The 22,217-nt window shown below is 43.3% G+C and overlaps 1 protein-coding gene across 4 annotated transcripts in view; it reads right to left on the bottom strand.

Moving 5' to 3' along the window:
- LOC124594917 (protein PALS2) overlaps positions 1 to 22,217 on the bottom strand; it is a 344,549-nt gene that overhangs the window by 185,729 nt on the left and 136,603 nt on the right. For all 4 annotated transcript variants that reach the window (XM_047133405.1, XM_047133407.1, XM_047133406.1 and 1 more), the window contains exon 2: positions 21,836 to 21,957. In XM_047133405.1, the coding sequence (XP_046989361.1) occupies positions 21,836 to 21,957 (122 nt within the window). The remainder of the gene's footprint in view (positions 1 to 21,835; positions 21,958 to 22,217) is intronic.

Here is a 22,217-nt window from a genome sequence, read left to right as displayed (position 1 = left end):
TGATCCGTTCCAATAAAATAATGAGAAACATCATATTCGTGGCGAAAGAATTATTGTAACTTGCGTATTATGAGAGTAGGCTATTTGAAGGCACCGGCACACTGAAGATCCACCCAAAACGCATTGTTCTTGGTACAATTTGTTAAAATTAAATTTCAATTAGTAATTACGATTAAGGCTTCAGCATGCAGTAAGATACTACCATTAGAACCAGAGATTTGTCGTTGGTTTAGCGTAATGAGTAGAATCACCGGCTTGTAATGAGTTAACTGTCGAGGGCAGTAGTTCGCGTCTAGACACTTTCAGATTTTTTTTTCCTAACATTCGCGTTTTTATTAGGTTCTGATACTTTATTATTAAATGGCTCTGAGCACTATGGGACTTAACATCTATGGTCATCAGTCCCCTAGAACTTAGAACTACTTAAACCTAACTAACCTAAGGACATCACACAACACCCAGCCATCACGAGGCAGAGAAAATCCCTGACCCCGCCGGGAATCGAACCCGGGAACCCGGGCGTGGGAAGCGAGAACGCTACCGCACGACCGCGAGATGCGGGCTTTATTATTAGTTTAATATAAGTATACACTATAATATTTGATGTTATGTAAATATAAGTTCACCTTTTTTTTTTGACGGGTGACTGTTCGATTGACTTCATCTACTAGACAGCTTGCGCTACTTGTATAAAGATATTTTGCTCCTTTTTCTTTTACGCTTCGTAATTCACATGTTGCAAAGATTCAGCAACTGGGCAGGAACAGTGATCAAGTAAGAATGACCTTGGGGTTTTACAAAATGTGGGAATTATGAAATAATAAACATTATTTATTATCCTTATGCGGAGAAGTACTCCAAATTTGTGCCGCACTGTTTGTAATGGAAGTTTTATAAGCCTGTGTCCTTATTGATTGGACATAGTACTTTCCTTTTCGTGGACGATGGAGGAAATGTGCGTTTTAATAGAGCTAACCTGGGAATTGAGTAAACAGTGTGATTTACGAGCTAGAAACATCCCTCAACTGCCGCTGGAGTGCTTTGCGATCCCGTATACGACGTTGGGGCCCACGTACCGTATGCACAAGTCGCATCGTTCCTGAGCGTTCAGGAGCACGTTGAACTTGCCACGCTCAACGTTAACGTTCGACGGCACGGTCCGTGTGCCGACGGCTTAAAGCATTCAAAACCAACGTTTGGTTGCTTTATTTCAACAGATTATGACCGATTTCCTTCTCCTTACCGGATTAGTTGATTTAGTGCAGTTGATGAAATGTATTTATTTATTTAACCTGACCAGATCAGGGACTTCAGGCCCTCTTACACGCGACCAGGGTGGTATACACATCATTACGTTTTATACTGAGGTGACGAAGGTCGTGAGATAACGATTTGGACATCTACAGATGGCGGTAAAATCGCGTACACAAGGTGTAAGCGGACAGTGAAGTGGCACAGCTGTCGTTTGTACTCGGGTGATGCGTGTGGAACAGTTTCCGACGTGACTATGGCCGCACGAGAGGAATTAACAGATTTTGTGCACGGAATTGTACCTGGAGCTAGACGCACGGGACTTTCCATTTCGGAAACCGGTAGGGAAATCAGTATTCCGAGAGCCACAGTGCCAAGACTGTGTCCCGAATACCAAATTTCAGACATTACCTCTCACTAAGGACATCACAGTAGCCGACGGCCTTCACTTAACGACCCAGAATAGCGACGCTTGCACAGAGATGTCAGTGCGAAGAGACAAGAAACGAATGTGGGATGCACGACGAACGTATCCGTTAGGGTACTGCAGCGAAGATTGACGTTAATGGGCGACTGCAGCAGAAGACCGCCGCGAGTCCGCAAATTAGCCTGCAGCGGCTCTCCTGACATCGTGACCACACAGTTGGACCCCAGACGACTGAGAAGCCGTGGCCTGGTCAGACGACTCCCGATTTCAATTGGTACGAGCTGGCGGTAGAGTTCGAGTGTAGTGTACGTCCCATGAAGCCATGTACCCAAGTTGTTCAAATGGTTCAAATGGCTCTGAGCACTATGGGACTTAACTTCTAAGCTCATCAGTCCCCTAGAACTTAGAACTACTTAAACCTAACTAACCTAAGGACATCACACACATCCATGCCCGAGGCAGGATTCGAACCTGCGACCGTAGCGGTCGCGCGTTTCCAGACTGTAGCGCCTAGAACCGCACGGCCACCTCGGCCGGCCGAAGGCACCAAGTTGTCAACAAGCCACTGTGCAAGCTGGTGGTGGATTCATAATAGTGTGGGCTGTGTATACACGCAATGGACTTGGTCCTCTGTTATGCTCGGCTTCTTGAAGAGTATTTGCAGCCATTCACGGATTTCATGTTCCTACACAACGAGGAATTTTTTGTGAACGACAATGCGCCATGTCACCGCGCCACAATAATATTGGTTTTGAAGAACATACTGAACATTAGAACATATTATTTGACCGCCCAGGTCATCTAACATGAATCCCATCGAACACTTATGGGACAGAATCGAGGGGTCAGTTCGTGCACACAATCCTTCACTGGCAACATTTCAGCAATCACGGACGGCTATAGAAGCAGAATGGCTCAATATTTCTGCAGAGGACTTCCATCGATTTGTGCAGTCCACGGCACGTCGAGTTGCTGTACTGCGCCGGAAAAAACGAGGTCTGACACGATATCACATGCCCCATGACTTTTGTCACCTCTTTGTATAACTTAGAAAGAAACATCACCAACCTCACCTGATATATTCAGGAGAAAGAAGAGATATTATCCCCAGTGGTCGATCCCGCGCGAGAATTTGGGCCATAATTCTGACAGCACGTAGTTACCGGTACTTTCTGAAAGTTCAGCTTTAAAATTTTTGTGCGCACAGCTTGTTCGTCACTCTTTCGGCCCCACAGCAGCCGCCTAATGCCCGAGCGAGAAGTACTGTACAGCAGAGTGGCAACCAGAGCCCTCCTGTTCGCGGGATGTTGCAGGCGGTGGAAGAAGAGGGGAGATTTGGACACTTCTGCCCCACGTGTTTTGAAATCTTGTTCGAGAAGAATCAAGTCACGCAAAAATTAGTAAATAATATGAGCACGTAATATGTCAACATCACACATATATACGTTCAATATTGTTTCAACAACATTCTCCCATTGTTATTCTGCAACTAAACATACACCTCGAAATCAAAATTAATAAACCTAAGTAAGTGAAGACTTTTCATGAAATGAAGTTAATGGTTTTCACTTTACAATTTAATCATGCTAGCTTTAAAATCACAACGGTCTTGCCGCATTGGTAACACCGGTTCCCGTCAGACCACCGAAGTTAAGCACTGTCGGGCTGGGCCAGCACATGGATGGGTGACCATCCGGTCTGCCGAGCGCTGTTGGCAAACGGGGCGCACTCAGCCCTGTGAGACAAACTGAGGAGCTACTTGATTGAGAAGTAGCGGCTCCGGGTTCGTAAACTGATATACGGCCGGGAGAGCGGTGTGCTGACCACATGCCCCTCCATATCCGCATCCAGTGACTCCTGTGAGCTGAGGATGACACGGCGGCCGGTCGGTACCATGGGCCTTCCAAGGCCTTTCGGACGGAGTTTAGTTTTAGTACAGTTTACCTTTAAAATCAAAAGAAAATAACGCACAACAACGATGTTAATAATGAAACAGCGCTACGCTAACTCATTTCTTTCTTTCACATTGCACTTTTGAATCGCAACAAAAAAATCCAAATGTGTGTGAAATCTTATGGGACTTAACTGCTAAGGTCATCAGTCCCTAAGCTTACACACTACTTAACCTAAATTATCCTAAGGACAAACACACACACCCATGCCCGAGGGAGGACTCGAACCTCCGCCGGGACCAGCCGCACAGTCCACGACTGCAGCGCCTGAGACCGCTCGGCTAATCCCGCGCGGCGAATCGCAACATACAAATGTTAAAACCAAAGAGATCTCTGGCACCAGCTACAGGTCGTAAACCGTGCACTTTCACAATGAACAAAGCATGTTACCAATGTCTAAACAGTATTTCACAAACCTCTCACCCACTCCACTGCACAGTGCTTCGCACTGGGGCATTGGGTGGCTGCAGTGGAGCGGTAAGAGCGACAAGCGATAGGTGCGCCGAGAGGTTTAAAAGCTGTATTTTCAGATCATAAGAGCGTACGATCAGAATATCGTCCAAATTTTCGTGCGGGATCGATTTCTGGGGCTGACATCCTTAAAGAGCGCTTTTTCCACTTAAAAATATGAGGTTGAGAAGGTGATGTTCCCTTCTTACTTACGACGTTACAATAATTTCAGTATGATGCACATTAATAAAATAGTATTCATAGAAGTCGAAGTGATTTGACACAGTATTTGAATGCATGTACCCGTCTCCACGCCAATACTGCGAACGCACGCCTATGCGGTGGGGCTCGATTCTGAAGTAAGCCGGTTCGAATACTAGTGATGTAAAATTTTCAGCGCCAGGTTTTGGCGGAAAGGTGAGGACAGGTGGAGACGTACATTTCCTGATCACCAGTCTTTGCACCAGTGTCCTGCACTACATTCCAGAACTCTCAGCGGTGTCTCATGAAGTGAGCGCGTGTGACACTGTTGTGGTCGTCCGTCCGTCGGATGGGGCCGTTAAGCTTGGCGGCACTTTCGGTGTTGTTCGGAAGGAGTAGGCTATGTAACGGCACTGCTATCCACTACAACACAAACACAACTCTACACTGTACAAGCACTCATCGGAATCATCCACACGATACAGATAAACACTTGACATTTCATAACATGTCTGAGGAGGACAATGGCAAACAATCTCCACTAGGACCTTGCTTAGAACGGCAATGTGTAATTCCTGCTTTTGTTCCCCTACACTCATTCTCTGAGTATGAGACCACTCTGACTTTTACTCCGAACGACAATGTGAATAACAAACAGTTACCCACTAACAAGTAATAGCGTCATTACTAGTGGAACAACTACTACTACAGAGGCTGCTGCTACAATGATAATAATAGTACAGGGTGTCCAGAAAAGGACTCCCTGATTTCAAAATTAAATATCTCGAAAACAAAGATCGATAGAGGAATGCAGTAAACGGTATGTTTATTGTGAAAGCTGTAAGACGTTTATACAGCAGTTTGAAATAATAGTTACAAAAGCTGCTAACAGATGGCGCTGTAATCGCCATACGTAATGCCTAGTATAAATAGTGATCCGAAGCCCAGAGCGATCAGTTCCACTATTGAAACGTGAAAGGAGGTTAGCGTACCGAAGGAAGAGATTAAAACCATGTACTCCATTGAACAACGCGTTTTTCTGGTGGTGGAGTACCACAAGTTAGAAGAGAGTCCTACGGCAACAAGGCGAAGTTTTCAAGCACGATTTAATGTTCCAAAAGGACCCGATGCGAAAACCATTCGTATGCTCTTCGCAAAACTTCAACGAACAGGCAGCGTAATTGATGATCTAGTGGGGCATGTTGGCCGCAAGCAAACCGCAGTTACACCTGAAAATATCGCCACAGTTTCTGGAATTATTCAGCGAAATCCAATGTCATCCGTCCGTAGAATTGCATCTGAGACTGGTTTGAAGCGTTCCAGCACGCAAAAAATACTGGGAAAGAGCCTCCACATGTTTCCATTCAAAATTCAAACGCGCCAGGCCATACCCGTACGAGCTGTGCATCAAAGGGTTGCCTTTGCTAATCAGATGCTCACAATGATTGATAGTGAAGGATTTTATGTTGGCTGCATCTGGTTTACAGATGAAGCACACTTCCACCTGAATGGATACGTGAATAAGCAGAACTGGCGATTTTGGGGTTCCGAAAAGCCATATTGGTGTGAAGCGAAACCCCTGCATTCTCCTAAAGTTACTGTGTGGGCTGCAGTATGCAGCAGAGGCATTATTGGCCCTTTTTTCATTCGAGAAACGGTCACTGGTGCACGTTACGTTGTAATTTTGGAACAATTTGTCGCCACACAGCAAGCGTTAGAGGATCGACCAGGTACTGAATGGTTTATGCAAGATGGAGCCCGACCACATCGGACCGAACAAGTGTTTCGCTTTCTTGAGGAATACTTCGGGAATCGAGTCATTGCTTTGGAATATCCCACATTTACTGGTGCAGGCATGGATTGGCCTCCATATTCGCCGGATTTGATTCCCTGTGACTTTTTTTTGTGGGGCACAGTGAAAGACATGGTCTACCCGAAGCATCGCGCCACGCTGAACGAGCTTGAATCGGCGATTTCTGTGGCATGTGAATCCATTTTGGTTGAGACACTATGAAATGTGATGGCGAATTTCCTTCTTCGTTTGCGCCACCTCTGTAGTGCCAATGGTGAACATTTTGAAAGCATTGTGATGTGATTGTTTGCAAAGATTGTTTTCATACGATTATTTCACTTATGTATGCTGATATGAGCTGTACAGCTGTTAGCAGCTTTTGTAACTATTATTTCAAACTGCTGTATAAACTTCTTACAGCTTTCACAATAAACATACCGTTTACTGCATTCCTCTATCGATCTTTGTTTTCGAGATATTTAATTTTGATATCAGGGAGCCCTTTTCTGGACACCCTGTAGTAGTAGTTGTATTGATTGCAGCGCATATAACAAGTACTTATCACAAAAGTGATATCTTCTGATATAGCGAGATCCGAGGGAAAGAAATTTAACTGCACCAGACAAGAGCTTCAGGAAATGATGAGGATTTGCTGTGAAGAGGGGTACTTAGTTGTAAGGCATGCGTACAGGACAAAGGCAGATATTATTATTGTTTTAGTAGACGTGTCATTGACTGAGTTTTGAAGCCAGAGATATTATTTAGTTTTCCAAATAGAGCCAGATTTCATTCCAGAGACGAGTTCTTGCTACTGTAAAGAAAAACGGCTGTTGGATGGAATAGAAAAGCTTTTTCTTCTCTGACGGGAACAAGCGTTTCCGTTGCGAGGTTTAGACATCAGCTTTAATGTAGAGGAAAGATATGAAGCGTACGTTGATACGACGGCAAAGAAGACGAAGTGTGAAAACTTCTGGACTTAGTTACACGTAGACAGGATAACTGTGGTTAAGATTGTAAAACTTGATCAAGAAGGCCGGGGGCGGTTCAGGAAATACCCTTGTTAGAAATGTAAAAGTTATTTTTTTCGGAAACGATTATTCATTTTTTAACAGGCCAACGTCCAGGTCTTTTTTTAACCCATCAAAAATTAGGAATTGTCGAGCTCTCTATCTTGTACGGCCGATGGGATAGTCTTCGTCGTTTTTGGAGCATGTTAACCCCAGGCAAACAGTTGTTTTAGTTATTGCTTTGTTTCCGGGATATAACGATGAAACCAGCCTGCATTCAATGCAGAAACTCATTCGTATGTCGCATACATCGCTCCAAACACAGTTTCGAATTAAAAGCACTTGTTGACCAGTGTCAGCAATCGCGGCACTCATCGGGCCGACATTTTTCCCCCGCCAATGTATTACGCAAAATATTGATTGTCGTTTCGTTCAACTATCAGCAATAATCATGTCGTGGAATTTTTCAAGAATTTCTTCGATAACCACAGCTGCTGAGCGTCCTATATCACTCTCATCAAAAACATATGTTCGACACGATTAAATCCGTTGAACCAGTTTATAACTTTGAACCCCAGAAGAGTAAGGTCACTATAATAAACAGCAGCCAATTTAGCTTCTATTTTGTCACATCCAAAAAGGGAGTATCCCCAAGCGACTTACGGAAAGCCTAAAGCTGAACGGCCGGACGGGGAATTGAGCCTCTGCCCCCAGAGTCGTAGGACAAAAAAATAGTATTATTTCGCTTCCTCTGTTGCTGTGTGGAGAGTGGCAGACAAAGGGCCAAGCAGCTTCGTGACCTCAAAAGCGAAGATGCCGATTCACAGATTTTACGGTTCAGAATTTCGGGTACACCCTTGACTGGTATCAACGCTGTGGGGGCGGGGTCTATTTCTTTCTTTCTATGATTGCCTGTATTAAGGAAAATTCAAACATGATAACATTCTCATCTGGAAGACTTTTGGTATATAAATTTTGTTGGCGGATAAATAAACATTAATGTACACTTAATACTGTCCATTTTTCGGATAAAGTATAATGAAGTGCAGTCACAGTAAACAGAACAAAACAAATTCATTGTCACGTAAAGATATTTACTAGGTAGTATTTTAGAAACGGATAAGACGCTCCCCGACGTATTACCGTACAATGTTTTGTGGGAGGGGTGCAATGTCAGTCTTATTTTATGAAACACCCTATCCAGTTTTTGCAATAGTCAACTGTCTACCTGGATACTGAGTCTGGATAGATACCAGGGCAGTATTCATCTAAATGAGTTTGGAAACCTCAGTGAAGAAACAGACTTTTTTTAGGCAAAGTTCGTTTTACACGAGCAACTTTCTGGTCGAAATCGACTACTCGAAGTGCGTGCGCCTTTCGTACATGCATGTAAACCAGCAACCAACCACGATGCGAGTGTGTCTGTGACGTCGGTGATCTATAAATTGTCCCGAGTGTGGAGTTCTAAATTTTCGAGTATGCTTCACTTCGCTCATGCGCAGAATACCAGAAGTTATAACATATTCTGGTCGATTATACTTTTGTTTAAGTGGCCATCTTCCGCAGCAGCTGTTAACATCTGTTGTTATAGGTTATATGTCTTGAGGTGACTGCAATCTAATTAAAAAGAATTACTCAAGACGCGTTTCGCTTTCATTTACAAAGCATCTTCAGTGGTATTCTGTAAATTGGATACACACGTTTGTACATTTATTCATTGTTTTAGGTTAAAAACAGCGTTTTCTTTATAAAGTTGGTCTGCAAGCTACTTACGGTATTTCTTTACATAACCTGCTCCTTCCCTTCTTGCTAGCTGTGGTTGGTGTCGACAGGCTACCATTTCCTCCCAGTTCTGCCCTATAATCACTGTTCAGGCCATCCCTGTCTTTCCCCCCCCCCCCCCCCCCCCCCCGTCCCCACATCTGGAAAAAAAAGAAGAAGAAGGCCACTCCTCTTACGTCTCTACCTACATACAAGACAATTTCACTAACCCTCTCTCTCTTTCTCACCCTCTCTTTCTCTTTCTCTCTCATACTCTCATACACACACAAAATCGTTTCATAGGTTGGCAACACTCACAACGTGAACGAAAACAGACGAAGAGGCATTAACACTGTGGCAGTAATGAATTACAAGCAGTTAAAAGAGCCAATTGCAAATAGTGCAGCGTAGGAAATAACGAAAAATGGCAAAAACTGCCAAGTGCAGATGTGAAATGAAGGCTGTCGACACCACCCAAAGCTAGCAAGAAGGGAAGGAGCAGATTATGTAAACAAACACCGTAAGTAGCTTGCAGACCAACTTTATAAAGAAATCACTGTTTCTAATCCAAAACAATAAAAAATGTACAAACGGGTGTATCCAATTTACAGAATACCACAGAAGACGTACTAGTATTTTTTCCTACTACTGTTCTACAAGAGACGAAATATCTGAAAGCAAAAAGGATTTAAATTTTACAGAGAAAAAAACCGATACTATGTTTAAATAAGAACGCAAACAGATACACGTGTTCTAACGAAAATTATCCAGCAGTGAAAAATTCAGAATTATAGAATGAGAAAATTAATTGTTGTTGTCATTTGGCACTTAGCAAGAAAACAAGATACAAACGATAAAGCAAGAAGGCGCTATTTACTGTGTTCTACATATTGTCTGACGTGTTTGCAAGTATATATTTTCTCGAGCAAATAGACGTATACGTTCAGAAATTCTTGGATGACACGCTTCCTATTCTTTGAAGCTCGGAGAAATTAATTACAACACTATCTGTGACCAGAACTTCCACGAAGAATTCTGCTTTGGACATTAATAAACCCTGTTGTCCTTGCTTGTTCTTACCTTTTATTACTATACTTGATTTTTCCGTAGAAAGGATAGTCCTTCATAAACCCACTTGCATCGCTCAGATGCCAAACTGCACAGCAGATAGGTCTCACGACACAGGCTATTTTGGCGCTGCCCTTTCAATGAAAATGACCATTCAAAACAGACAAGACTCAGTACGGGAATAAAACGCTAGAGGCACTGCAGTAGACGAACTTGTCTCGAGTAGTTAATTGAGACAATAAAGTCGATTGTGTCAAAGGGGTTTAAAACTTACACGGAGGGGGGGGGGGGGGGGAGAGAGGGAGAGAGAGAGAGAGAGAGAGAGAGAGAGAGAATCAAGTGATAGCTCTTGCGCGCAGACCGTGTCCCGTTAAGGGCAGTTGTCTGGAACGAACAGTGAACTCATCACGAAAGAAATTGGACTACCAAGCGGAAAGCTTCAAGCGGAAGCGGCTGGGCAAAGTGCCGTCGTCATTTCGTTATGGCGGCGCTCGGCAGCGGCCTTTGTAAGTGAAACCGATGCTCTCGACCTTCACAGGAGCCTAATCTACCTCGCGATCTGCTCCTCGCCCTCGGCAACAGCTCATATTGCTCACCGCTGACCTACTGGTCGACTACCTCTCATAGTAATAATGCACTGGATGAAAACTTTTGATAACATGCAGCCTAATTCAGTAATTCTTGTGTTGGCCATCAGATAAATGCACATTTTTTTCCGGATAATGCCCACAGGTTCAACTACCTCTTCTCTCTCTCTTCCTCTCTCCCTCCTTCCCTTACTCCATCTCCCTCTGCCACTAATTCACATATAAAATCTAAAGGCTGTTCGTTTTACATAGGAACGAATTTCTATTATCAACATTAAAATAAAGGAAAATGGAACTTCAAAACTACTGAAGATCACTTCATGCCCAAAACATTATAAAAAAGAAGTCACCTGTCATGAATGACTGTCAGCTGCGAAGCCTAACAGCGACTAGAAAGAATGAGCTTATCGAAAAGTAAAAACAAATGCCGTTACGATAAACGTTGGTTGCATTTCTGGCTGTGGTTCAGGAAGAGATATTGGAGCGAATTTTCTGGATTTTACTCTATCGTGTAGAAAGAGGAACAACACAATTAACGGAAAAGTTCAAACCTACACACGAGAAAGTTATATACTTCAGAAGAGGAGTAGATACGCGGAGAAAAGTCCCCGTAGGTTTAATCACCGAGTGCATGTAGTGTACTTCAAGTGTTTTCAACTGCCATTCAGACGTATAATAATCTCGCCGAACAACATATTAATCACAGCATGAAAAGAGCGCACTGTAAAATTCCTTCCACTCCTTTAGGTAATCTGGTACAGCAACCGTACGTAGAATATTTGAACTAAAATCAGTCTCGGGCGCAACTCATTCTTTTATTAACAACGCCTTTAGCTTTCGTGAAGCATCTTCAGATTATCTTAAAATTTTCCTTTCACAAAACAATAAAACGGTTTTGTTACACCGAGCGAGCTGGGCGCACTGGTTAGCTCACTGGACTCGCATTCGGGAGGACGACGGTCCAAACCCACGTCCAGCCACTCTAATTTAGATTTTTCGTGATTTCACTAAATTGCTTCAGGCAAATGATGGGACAGTTCCTCTGATAGGACACGACTGATTTACTTCCCCATCCTTCCCTAATCCGATGCGACGGATGACCTCGCTGTTTGGTCCCCCCCCCCCTCCCCCCATCAATCAACCAACCAAGGCTTTGCTACACTCAAGTGCAAAGCCGTCTCATTGTTTTTAATATGTTGCAAAAGGAAAATTTTAAGATAATCTGAAGGTGTCCTACGAAGGTGAAACGCGTTTGTTAATAAAAGAATAAGTGCAACCAAGACTGCTTTTAATTCAAAGAGCCGGCCGCTGTGACCGAGAGGTTCTAGGCGCTTCAGTCCGGAACCGCGCTGCTGCTAGTCGCAGGTTCGAATCCTGCCTCGGGCATGGATGTGTGTGATGTCCTTAGGTTAGTTAGGTTTAAGTCGTTCTAAGTCTAGGGGACTGATGACCTCAGATGTTAAGCCCCATAGTGCTCAGAGACATTTGAACCATTTTAATTCAAAGAGCACACTGGTCGATTTGGATCGCGATGCAGAACTGGTACCAGACGATCATATCACGTCCACCGCTGACATGTCACAGTCGTGAAGTGGTGTATGTCCGCCGGTCGGTTGCATGGAATGAGCGCAGAAGACGAGTCATCGTGGAGGCGGAACAGAATACCACAAGGGAGTTACCGTGTTCGGACGTGTCCAATGCCATGCGATTTGTTAGCGTACCAACGCAGTCAGTGCAACGTGCCTACAAGAAATGGTCTACCACTCGCTACTAAAAAACAGAGGCTGCAAAGAGACCCTAACAGACAAGGACTGATGACAAGTGTCACGCCACGTCACTGACAATCGGTTTCAAATCAGACAGTAACTGCAAATATTAGGATTGCGGGTCTATCTCAACCAGTTTCCACCTCAGCACAGCGGATGCAATGAACACAAGGAGTCGGGTATTTCGCAGAAGATCATTGCTAACAATAACACTGCTCGTCTTCAGTGGGCCAAACAAGAAAGATGTTGCACAGTAGCTGACTGGAGACGTGTAGAGTGGAATGCCAATTTGCAATTTTGCTTCTTTTCAAATGACGAAAAGCGTCGAGTGCACCGGCATCTCAATGGAGCGTCTAGCCAGTAGCGTTTTGGGGAATGCAGTTCAGGCTACAGGTTGTTCAATGAGGTTTCGCAGGGGTTTCTCGTACCATGACTACGGCCCAATCAATCAGGTTATCGTGAACATGAACCACGATGTCTATTTCAACAACGTGTAATCATTTATTAACTGCGAGGGCATCGCTTCGGGTTTTAATGCCATATAGGAACTGTGGTAGCATCTAAAAATGTTTAAAAATTAATTGTGACAGTAATTTTGACTCAGAAACAGGATTTATTGTTTCTGATTATTATAGTTAAAAAAATGTGCAGCCAGGCCCTAATTACACATTGTTTGCGACAATACGCATGCACGACTTTTCGTGTAGGCTGCGCTATAGCTTATGGTTAGTTTAATACTGACAACAGCAACGCTTCTTCCCCAGGATGGAAGATGTAACATCAGTCCAACAGTCGTTTCTCCATCAACTTTTCAAGCGCGGTTCTTTTACAGAATATCTGTATAAATTATTAATTTTATATTACCTACGTTCCCACTTTTTACTTTTTACCGGGTTCCTTTTTACGTTTCGCTATGGACTTTGACCCTTTCCTATTTATGGACATTCGTACATTAGCGAGTTAGAAGTTTTAAATGCCTTCATGAGTATGTTTGGGAACGTGCTGTCTCCCGCTTGTAAACAGATCGTTTTTATGGATTGACTGTAGTAGACACAAACTTAATCGTTTTTATTTTCCATTACCTGCCATTACCAAAATTATAATAAGTTGTTTTATACATCTTTATACACATAAACAGCTGATGATGCAAATATAGTTTCGAAACCGGATGTTTCTTCGAGTAAAAATTTTTAACGGTCGCAGGAATCCCCCCAGTTCGACATGGAATATTTCGACTGTGGATGCCCTACAGATAAAGATATTTCAACATTATCCGTCACTAAGTGTTGCCCATTCATTTACATGATGAGAATGCTGCGGATATTCCCGCCTTCTAAGATGACAACAGCCGTGTTCACAGAGCTGCACACATAAATTCCTTGTTTGAAAAATGCTCAAGAACTCTCTTGCACACCTTCTCGTCCCCAAAATCACTCGATCTTAATCGTATAGAAAATGCCTGAGACTATTTAGAATATTTAGACCGGTGGGTGAAACGTACCAAGACACATGCCCGAAGTTTGGTTTCTCTATGGTATGTAATCAATAACGACCGGCTTTAGCTGGGCATGTCATATCTAGAGAATCTTGTGGACTCTCTTCCTCGCGAAATGAGGGCTACAGAGGCGACTAATTTCTTATCCGATACGGTTTCGGTACAAATCAAGTGAAGAAATTTGCAAGTAAATGTCCCATTTGGTCGTTGGTTTTCTGCATACTGTTCAGTCACTACACCTAAACTATGTGATACTTTTCGCTGTGGATGGCGGTATTTGTTCACATTTTCATCCAGCTCAGCAGAAGCACTTCCTCACAGTTGCGCCAACGAACAGAGGATTACGATTATGCTTGCTACTTTACTAGAGCAATCTTCTGCTAAAGTCCATGGGGCGACGCACTCTGCAACGTAAACGCGGTGGAGGTACTTGGGAGCTTTTGGGTCTTTGTGGTGGATACAGAGGAGTGGCTACGCTCAGTTATTTTGAACGTTATAGCGCAGCTTAGCTGCTGTTGCCATTACCAGGAAGGGTCGCTGTTAAAAGCTTTCTGCCAGAACTCCGCTCCATGTGTCGCCACTGGCACCCTATTACCGCTTGCGCTAAGTAACCAGCGCACGAGAGCTCACCATCTGCTTGTACCCAAGGGCACTGTATTCACATGACTTCTGTCTGTTTTCCTTCTTCTCTGAACTCTTAATTCCAGTTTCTTGTGGATCCTCTAGTCCTGTCTTTTCTGCGCAAGGTTTTACACAACTTTTTTGAGGAATTTTTCCAGCAATGTTCTCTTCGAATATTTATGCCAGCAGACCTTGCCGCCACGTCTGATCGATTCTCGGTTCTAGAGGTCACCGACAGTGGTCCAAAAGTAAAATGAGGTGACCTCTCTTCAACGAAATATTTCTCACAGGCGATAACTTAAAGTCAGTTACAATTTAGCCCACCCGGCTAGCCGCGCGGTTAAAAGTGCTGCTTCCCGAGCGGGAAGGCGTGCCGGTCTCCGCGGATTAGTGTCGAGGTCTGGTGTGCCGGCCAGCCTGTGGATGGTTTTTAAGACGGTTTTCCGTCTGTCTCGGCGAATGCGAGCTTGTTCCCCTTATTGTGCCTCAGTTACGCTTTGTCGGCGATTGCTGCGCAAACACTGTCTCCACGTACGCGTACACCACCATTACTGTGCCACGCAAACATCTGGGGTTACACTCGTCTGGTATGAGACGTTCCAGGGTAGGGGGGGAGTCCACTGGAAGCCGAACCGCACAATAACCATGTGTTCAGCGTGGGGCGGCGGTGGGGTGGATGGACTGCTATGAGCTGTTGCGGGGTTGTTAACCACTGAGGGCTACGGCGGGTCGAAGCCTCTCCATCGTTTCCAGGTTCCTGGTTCAATACAACACAAGTGGCAAGTGTTGGCATGCCAGGCTCTCGGCAAACCATGATTTTATATTTTCAGTGGCTGGGAGATTTGGAGAACATGTTGGCCAAGTTACACTGAACACCCTCTGCATCAAGGTAGATCGCGCCAGGACGGGTAAGACGCGATCTTGCGTTATCTTGTTGAAGTATAACGTTACAGAGAGCTGGAACATATGGCAAATCCTTTGACCTTAACATGTAATACTGTAGAAATTACTGCCTACGCGAACCAAACTGATGATACTGTGTATCGCATAAGTTCGCATACGTTATTTCTGAAGGTGCATCGGGGTAATATACTGACGGAATGTTTTAGGGTTTACAGTCGACATGACGATCTCACTTTGGTACAAAGTATTTCTATGACTGACCTACTCGCTTGCATAAGGCGTTTTGATAGGCATTCTGATGTGTGAAGATCGGAAGATGTTGCCGAGGTCGGTCGTTGAAATATTGTACGAAATAAAATGGGATAGTCAACTCGGCTGAAAATCCGAAAATATACCATCAGATAATCTATATGCGTGTAGTCCTCGAAGCACTATGTCACAACTCCGTAGCGTTGTGGCGCTAGCTTACTTTACTGCATTCCCCTTCGTAGCACCGGCGGCGAACAAACAAAGCCATCCGACTTGTCAGCAGCTTCCTAAGCTAAGCGCCTGAATGGACTTAGCCAGACATAACCAGAGGTCTCATTACATGCAGCGTAAACATTCTCTACCCAAAGAGACAATCACGAGCCTGACGTGTAGCGTGCTGACACAAGGGATACATTACTTCCGTCACTTGCCTTACTCGAATTCTTATCAGCGAGCGTCGGCAGGAGTCTGGTCTTATTGATCCAGCTCATCTTCTCGCACCTTCGAGCTCCTATAATCAGTTTCCCTGTTCTACATCAACCTTTGTGTCCCATGACGTGAAACTAGCAGAGCAACTTATGAGGTACTCGACGGATCGAACTCAAGTGTATCGGGCACAGCCCATATGATAGCTGAATGCGACGAAAACTCATTCCAAACAGTTTAAATCTTAATCTCACAGAACTTCATAAAATGGAATTAAAAAGAAAAAAACATGTCATTTTGGTTCGGAAAATAGATATAAAAGAAGTAAACCTGTCCCCAGATAAGAAAGTTCGAGTGTCCTGAGATATACGGATATGGAAACTTGCGGACACAACCGGTTCACGAAACAATTTACCCGGTCCAAAGTGATGACTACCGCGTCCCTTTACAAGCCTCTCGGCCGCTGGACAAAAATGGTTGTTACTCATTGGCAGTTATCTCAAACTGCTCTCTTTTCTATTACGTTAGATATATCGAGAGAATCATTACCATTGCGAAATTGCTACCAAAAATGACATGGTGGTGTTCAACATAACAAAAATAAATTATTCAAATAACAGTTAATGTTTGCTAGTCTATAAACAAGCAGAAAGCTTTGTTCAGGATATGCGCGAAACAGAAATATACGCATCCATTCATGTCAAAGTAACACATATTTACAATAAAACAAAAGCTCAGTTCCTCAGATTGAATTTTTTGAATACTATTTCAATACAAAATTCTTAAGCAGCCTAAGTCTAAACAACAATAATTATATTTAACATTTTGTAATCTGGTTAATAGCTGATTCTCTGCATCATTGGTTTCATTTTAAGCACTAAATCACAGCAGCATTCCATAACGTAACTGCGGAAAACAGCTCCTGCTTCTAATAGTAACTAAATCGTTTTTATATAGTAGCTCGCAGTCTCTAAAATGCACGTCAGTCACACGAAATTATCACAAGTGATTAAGAAATATGGACCTCCAGATGTGGCAATAGTTAGTTAGGTGCAGATAAAAATCTAAATCTGTATATATTTGACACCTTTCTCCCTCTTTGTTTATATTTGTATATTACTCTACAGTAGCACTGACCTTCATGCCATACGAAATAATAATCGCAAAAAACAAAAAATTTTCTTTGCTGTTCTTTACTTAACTACATACAAAAACACACACATTGTGTTTGCATAAGGCTGATTTTCAAAACAATTCAATTATAAATCGGAAACACTAAAGATCATCAAGAGGAGCTTCAAACCATAGTAAAATGAGTATCTCAAAGCCAGGCCAAGCATTTCCCACGAAGCTCTACAACAAATTCAAGAATATACAAAATAAAAATTTTACCCACGGAAGATGACACATAGGTGTCGAAACATGTCCGAGTAAAAACAAAAAAAAATCATGTTTGCAAAAGGCTGAATTTCAAAACAACCCAATTTTAAATCGTAAACACGGAAGAACCTCAAGAGAAGCTTCAAACCGTAGTAAAATGAGTTTACTTAACTAAAAACATTATTGCGCGGCAGACACAATTGCTCTCCTGGTTTTCATGACAACTATACTGCTGGCGTTTGCTGATGTTACTACACTAAACACCACTCAAATTATCTTCCTGTCGCCAGAAATTTCAGTTATTCCTAACCTTTTCTGCAACTGCAACTTCTCCACTAGTAACTATGTTTTCTTTCTCTATTCTATCCCGTGACATCATCAATAATTTTTCAAAAACCGCTAGACACACCGGATTTCAGCAAGCAAATTAACATGGAACTTGTCTTTTTTTCCTCAACCATTCACGTATCCATTTCGTATCTTTTGTTATTATGGGCAGTCATCTACACTATTAATAAATCTGCGAAAGCGTTGTGTAAGTCTGTTTGAACATGCTTCTCCAAAAATACTTGACGAATTTTCATGGGGTTTAGCAGGTAACTTGATTATAGATTGGGGCACCGTACAGGCTTTATTTCATCAAAATCGGATCACGGAAAAAAAGATATCGTGATTTAAGTTTGGCTAAATCCATCTTGTTTGTCTGTTTGAACATGCTAATTTCCAAAATTAGTAGACGAATTTTAATGTGATTTTCGTATGTAAGTTGAGTATAGCTTGGTGCACCGTATAGGCATCACTTTATTAAAATTGGATCACAGGAAAAATGATATCATGATTAAATGTTTCATCTAAAAGCGTCATATCTTCCTGTCTGAATACGATAATATCTTTCATGGGGTTTTAACAGGTAACGTGAGCATAGCTTGGGGCATCTTATGGGCTTTATTTCATTGAAATCGGACCACAAAAAAAATATCGTAATTAAAAATTTTATCCCTACTAATGTTATACATGCGAAAGTAGCTCTGCGTGTTACGTTTTCACAACTATCCCACTTTGAACGAAATTTGGGATGGAGATAACTTGAAACCCGAGTAAGAACATAAGCCATTTTAGAAAGTGTAGTACAAGAAACTTATTAATTTGATGAATATCATACGAATTAGGGAAAAATATTTACTCTTTGAAAGAGCGATAGACTCATATCATATTTGTGAAAATGCTTTTATTGGTTGAGTGCTACGTGATATGATTCAAAGTAATGAATACAATGTTTATACAATTTTCAACGTGTTAAATCCATACTGCCTCACTATTTATCGCAAAATGTATACGGTGTATAATGTACAGCTGCTTCAATAGCACAAAGCAGATGCATAGATGCTCGCTGCTGCCAATGCTCCTTTGTACGCACTGTTCGGCAGCGGTGCTGTGCATGCCGATGCATCGAGCACTGGAACAGCTTGAGATGGTGGGACAAGCGGACGCACATCACGAGCTATGCTTACCAGAACGTGCAGGCACGTGAGGGCAGTTGATGTTATTGCACATACAGCAGCTTACGTACTCCCCACCACTCATCGGAACACATGTGCTGATATGCGAGTACAGCTGTGTATAACAGCTAGTAGTTAATATAATAGCAACAAATGCTTAATCATTCTTCGATATCTGGGCTTCTTGAAATCGTGTTGCCACATGAAAATACTGACATAACTATTCCTTCTGTAATGGTGGCTTCAACATAAAGAACTGACAACGTAGTACTGTTAATAAATAATGAACATGTGGAGGTCCCTCATGTTCTGTTGATGTTAAGCAAGATCCAGACACGACGGCTTGGCAGCGGAGATTAAACCTCCGGGAAACCCTGCTATTTGCATTGCTCCAAGTCTGCATTTCACCAACATTCGTTTGAACATCACAGCATTTTATTAGGCATGGTATTGTTGGAAGTAGCATTCCATAGCCTTCCTGTGATCTTTGAAGGGATTTACCTAAGCCGGTTGTAACAGACTTTCAGTTAAACGTGGTATCCAAAGCAAGACATAACTTGATATTTTTCACTTGTCAGAGATAAAGAACTGATATGTGACATAAACGTTCTGCCATTATTTTGGAAAGACACACTGATGTTGTTTCTAGTGTCGTATCGTGGGAGCCACCTGGACTGACATGTAGGTCACCTCTGGTAGATTCACAGAGCTCTGACAGCACACCAATATGTCCTCATGTGTTATCTCCTATGAGTCAATCTACAGGCACCATCTGTCAACAGGGCAACGCCCGTCCTTGTACGGCACATGTTTCTATGGACTAGCTGCATGCTGTTGAGATACTCCCTCGGGCAGCAAGAACCTCCAGTCCATCCCCGATGGAACTTGTGTACGACTAACTCAGGTGTCTAATGCAATAGTCAGGACATCAAGGTCCCACTTCTATATTTACATCTACATACATACTTCGCAATCCACCATACGGTGCGTGGCGGAGGGTACCTCGTACCACAACTAGCATCTTGTCTCCCTGTTCCACTCCCAAACAGAACGGGGGAAAAATGACTGCCTATATACCTCTGTACGAGCCCTAATGTCTCTTATCTTTGTGGTCTTTCCGCGAAATATAAGTTGGCGGCAGTAAAATTGTACTGCAGTCAGCCTCAAATGGTGGTTCTCTAAATTTCCTCAGTAGCGATTCACGAAAAGAACGCCTCCTTTCCTATAAAGACTCCCACCCGAGTTCCTGAAGCATTTCCGTAGCACTCGCGTGATGATCAAACCTACCAGTAACAAATCTAGCAGCCCGCATCTCAATTACTTCTATGTCCTCCCTCAATCCGACCTGATAGGGATCCCAAACGCTCGAGCAGTACTCAAGAATAGGTCGCATTAGTGTTTTATAAGCGGTCTCCTTTACGGATGAACCACATCTTCCCAATATTCTACCAATGAACCGAAGACGACTATCCGCCTTCCCCACAACTGCCATTACATGCTTGTCCCACTTCATATCGCTCTGCAACGTTACTCCCAAATACTTAATCGACGTGACTGCGTCAAGCGCCACACTACTAATGGAGTATTCAGACATTACAGGATTCTTTTTCCTATTCATCTGCATTAATTTACATTTATATATATTTAGAGTTAGCTGCCATTCTTTACACCAATCACAAATCCTGTCCAAGTCATCTTGTATCCTCCTACAGCCACTCAATGACGACACCTTCCCGTACACCACAGCATCATCAGCAAACAGCCGCACATTGCTATCCACACTATCCAAAAGATCATTTATGTAGATAGAAAACAACAGTGGACCTACCACACTTCCCTGGGGCACTCCAGATGATACCCCACCTCCGATGAACGCTCACCATCGAGGAGAACGTACTGGGTTCTATTACTTAAGAAGTCTTCGAGCCACTCACATACTTGGGAACTAATCCCATATACTCGTACGTTAGTTAGGAGTCTGCAGTGGGGCACCGAGTCAAACGCTTTCCGGAAGCCAAGGAATATGGCATCCGTCTGATACCCTTCATCCATGGTTCGCAAGATGTCATGTGAAAAAAGGGCGAGTTGCGTTTCGCAGGGGCGATGCTTTCTAAAGCCGTGCTGATGCATGGACAGCAACTTCTCTGTTTCAAGGAAATTCATTATATTCGAACTCAGAATATGTTCGAAATCCTGCAACAAACCGATGTTAAGGATATTGGTCTGTAATTTTGAGGATCCATCCTTCTACCTTTCTTATATACAGGCGTCACATGTGCTTTTTTCCAGTCGCTCGGGACTTTACGTTGGGCAAGAGATTCCCGATAAATGCAAGCTAAGTAAGGAGCCAATGCAGTAGAGTACTCTCTGTAAAACCGAATTGGAATCCCATCAGGACCTGGCGGTTTATTTATTTTCAACCCATTCAGCTGCTTCAGAACCCCAGGGATGTCTATCACTATGTCTTCCATACGGGAATCTGTACGAGACTCAAACGGCGGTATGTTTGTACGATCCTCCTGCGTGAAAGATTTCTCAAATGCTAAATTTAAAATTTCGGCTTTCGTTTTCTGTCTTCCGTTGCCAGGCCAGACTGATCAGTAAGTGACTGGATGGAAGCCTTCGACCCGCTTACCGATTTTACGTAAGACCAGAATTTCCTCGGGTTTTCAGCAAGATCTTTTGCTAAGGTATGACGGTGGTAATGGTCGAATGCTTCGCGCATCGCTCTTTTTACAGCAGCACGAATCTCTACTAACTTTTGCCTGTACTCATTCTCCCGATCTATCTTGTACCGCCCACGTTCCACTTACAGGTGCCTGTTACACGAAGTTAGCACATTTTAAAGCCGTAACACTAAATGACAACTTGTTTCGTTGATTCCTGTTGAACGACCGATTTTCTGCGGTAGTGACCAAAGACTCGTCAACATACGTGAGGAAATGCATGACGCGCGCAATAAAACCTAGAAAGAGGCACAAAGAGGAGAGTGTGACTCACCTTGACGAGGGAGCGCATGACGGGGCTGTCCATGAGGCCCTTGAGGAAGATGAGGTCGGTGTCATTGGCACCGACGCGGCCGTTGAGCTCCTCGATGTTGTCCCGCACGTGCTGGAAGGCCGCTGCAACAAGAGCAGAGGGCCACGTTACAGCAGCGGCCGAGCGGCGCCGCGTCCCACTTGGCAGGAGATCAGAGGGACTGCGTTACTGCTACTATTCTGCTTACGATCTAAATGATCTATCAATTCGCTTTAAACTTAATTATACATCCAGCTGCCCGTCTAACCGGAACACCGTGTATCGGTGAGACATCACTTTTCTGTCGTTTTGCCAACGTCTAATGTTGATCCGCGCTGTAACTTAAAGCGCAGCGTAGGCAGGT

Source organism: Schistocerca americana, chromosome 2 (assembly GCF_021461395.2).
Source record: "Schistocerca americana isolate TAMUIC-IGC-003095 chromosome 2, iqSchAmer2.1, whole genome shotgun sequence".
Classification (NCBI taxonomy): domain Eukaryota; kingdom Metazoa; phylum Arthropoda; class Insecta; order Orthoptera; family Acrididae; genus Schistocerca; species Schistocerca americana.
The sequence above is the reverse complement of the archived record's forward strand: the minus strand, read 5'-3'. Positions and strand labels throughout refer to the sequence as shown.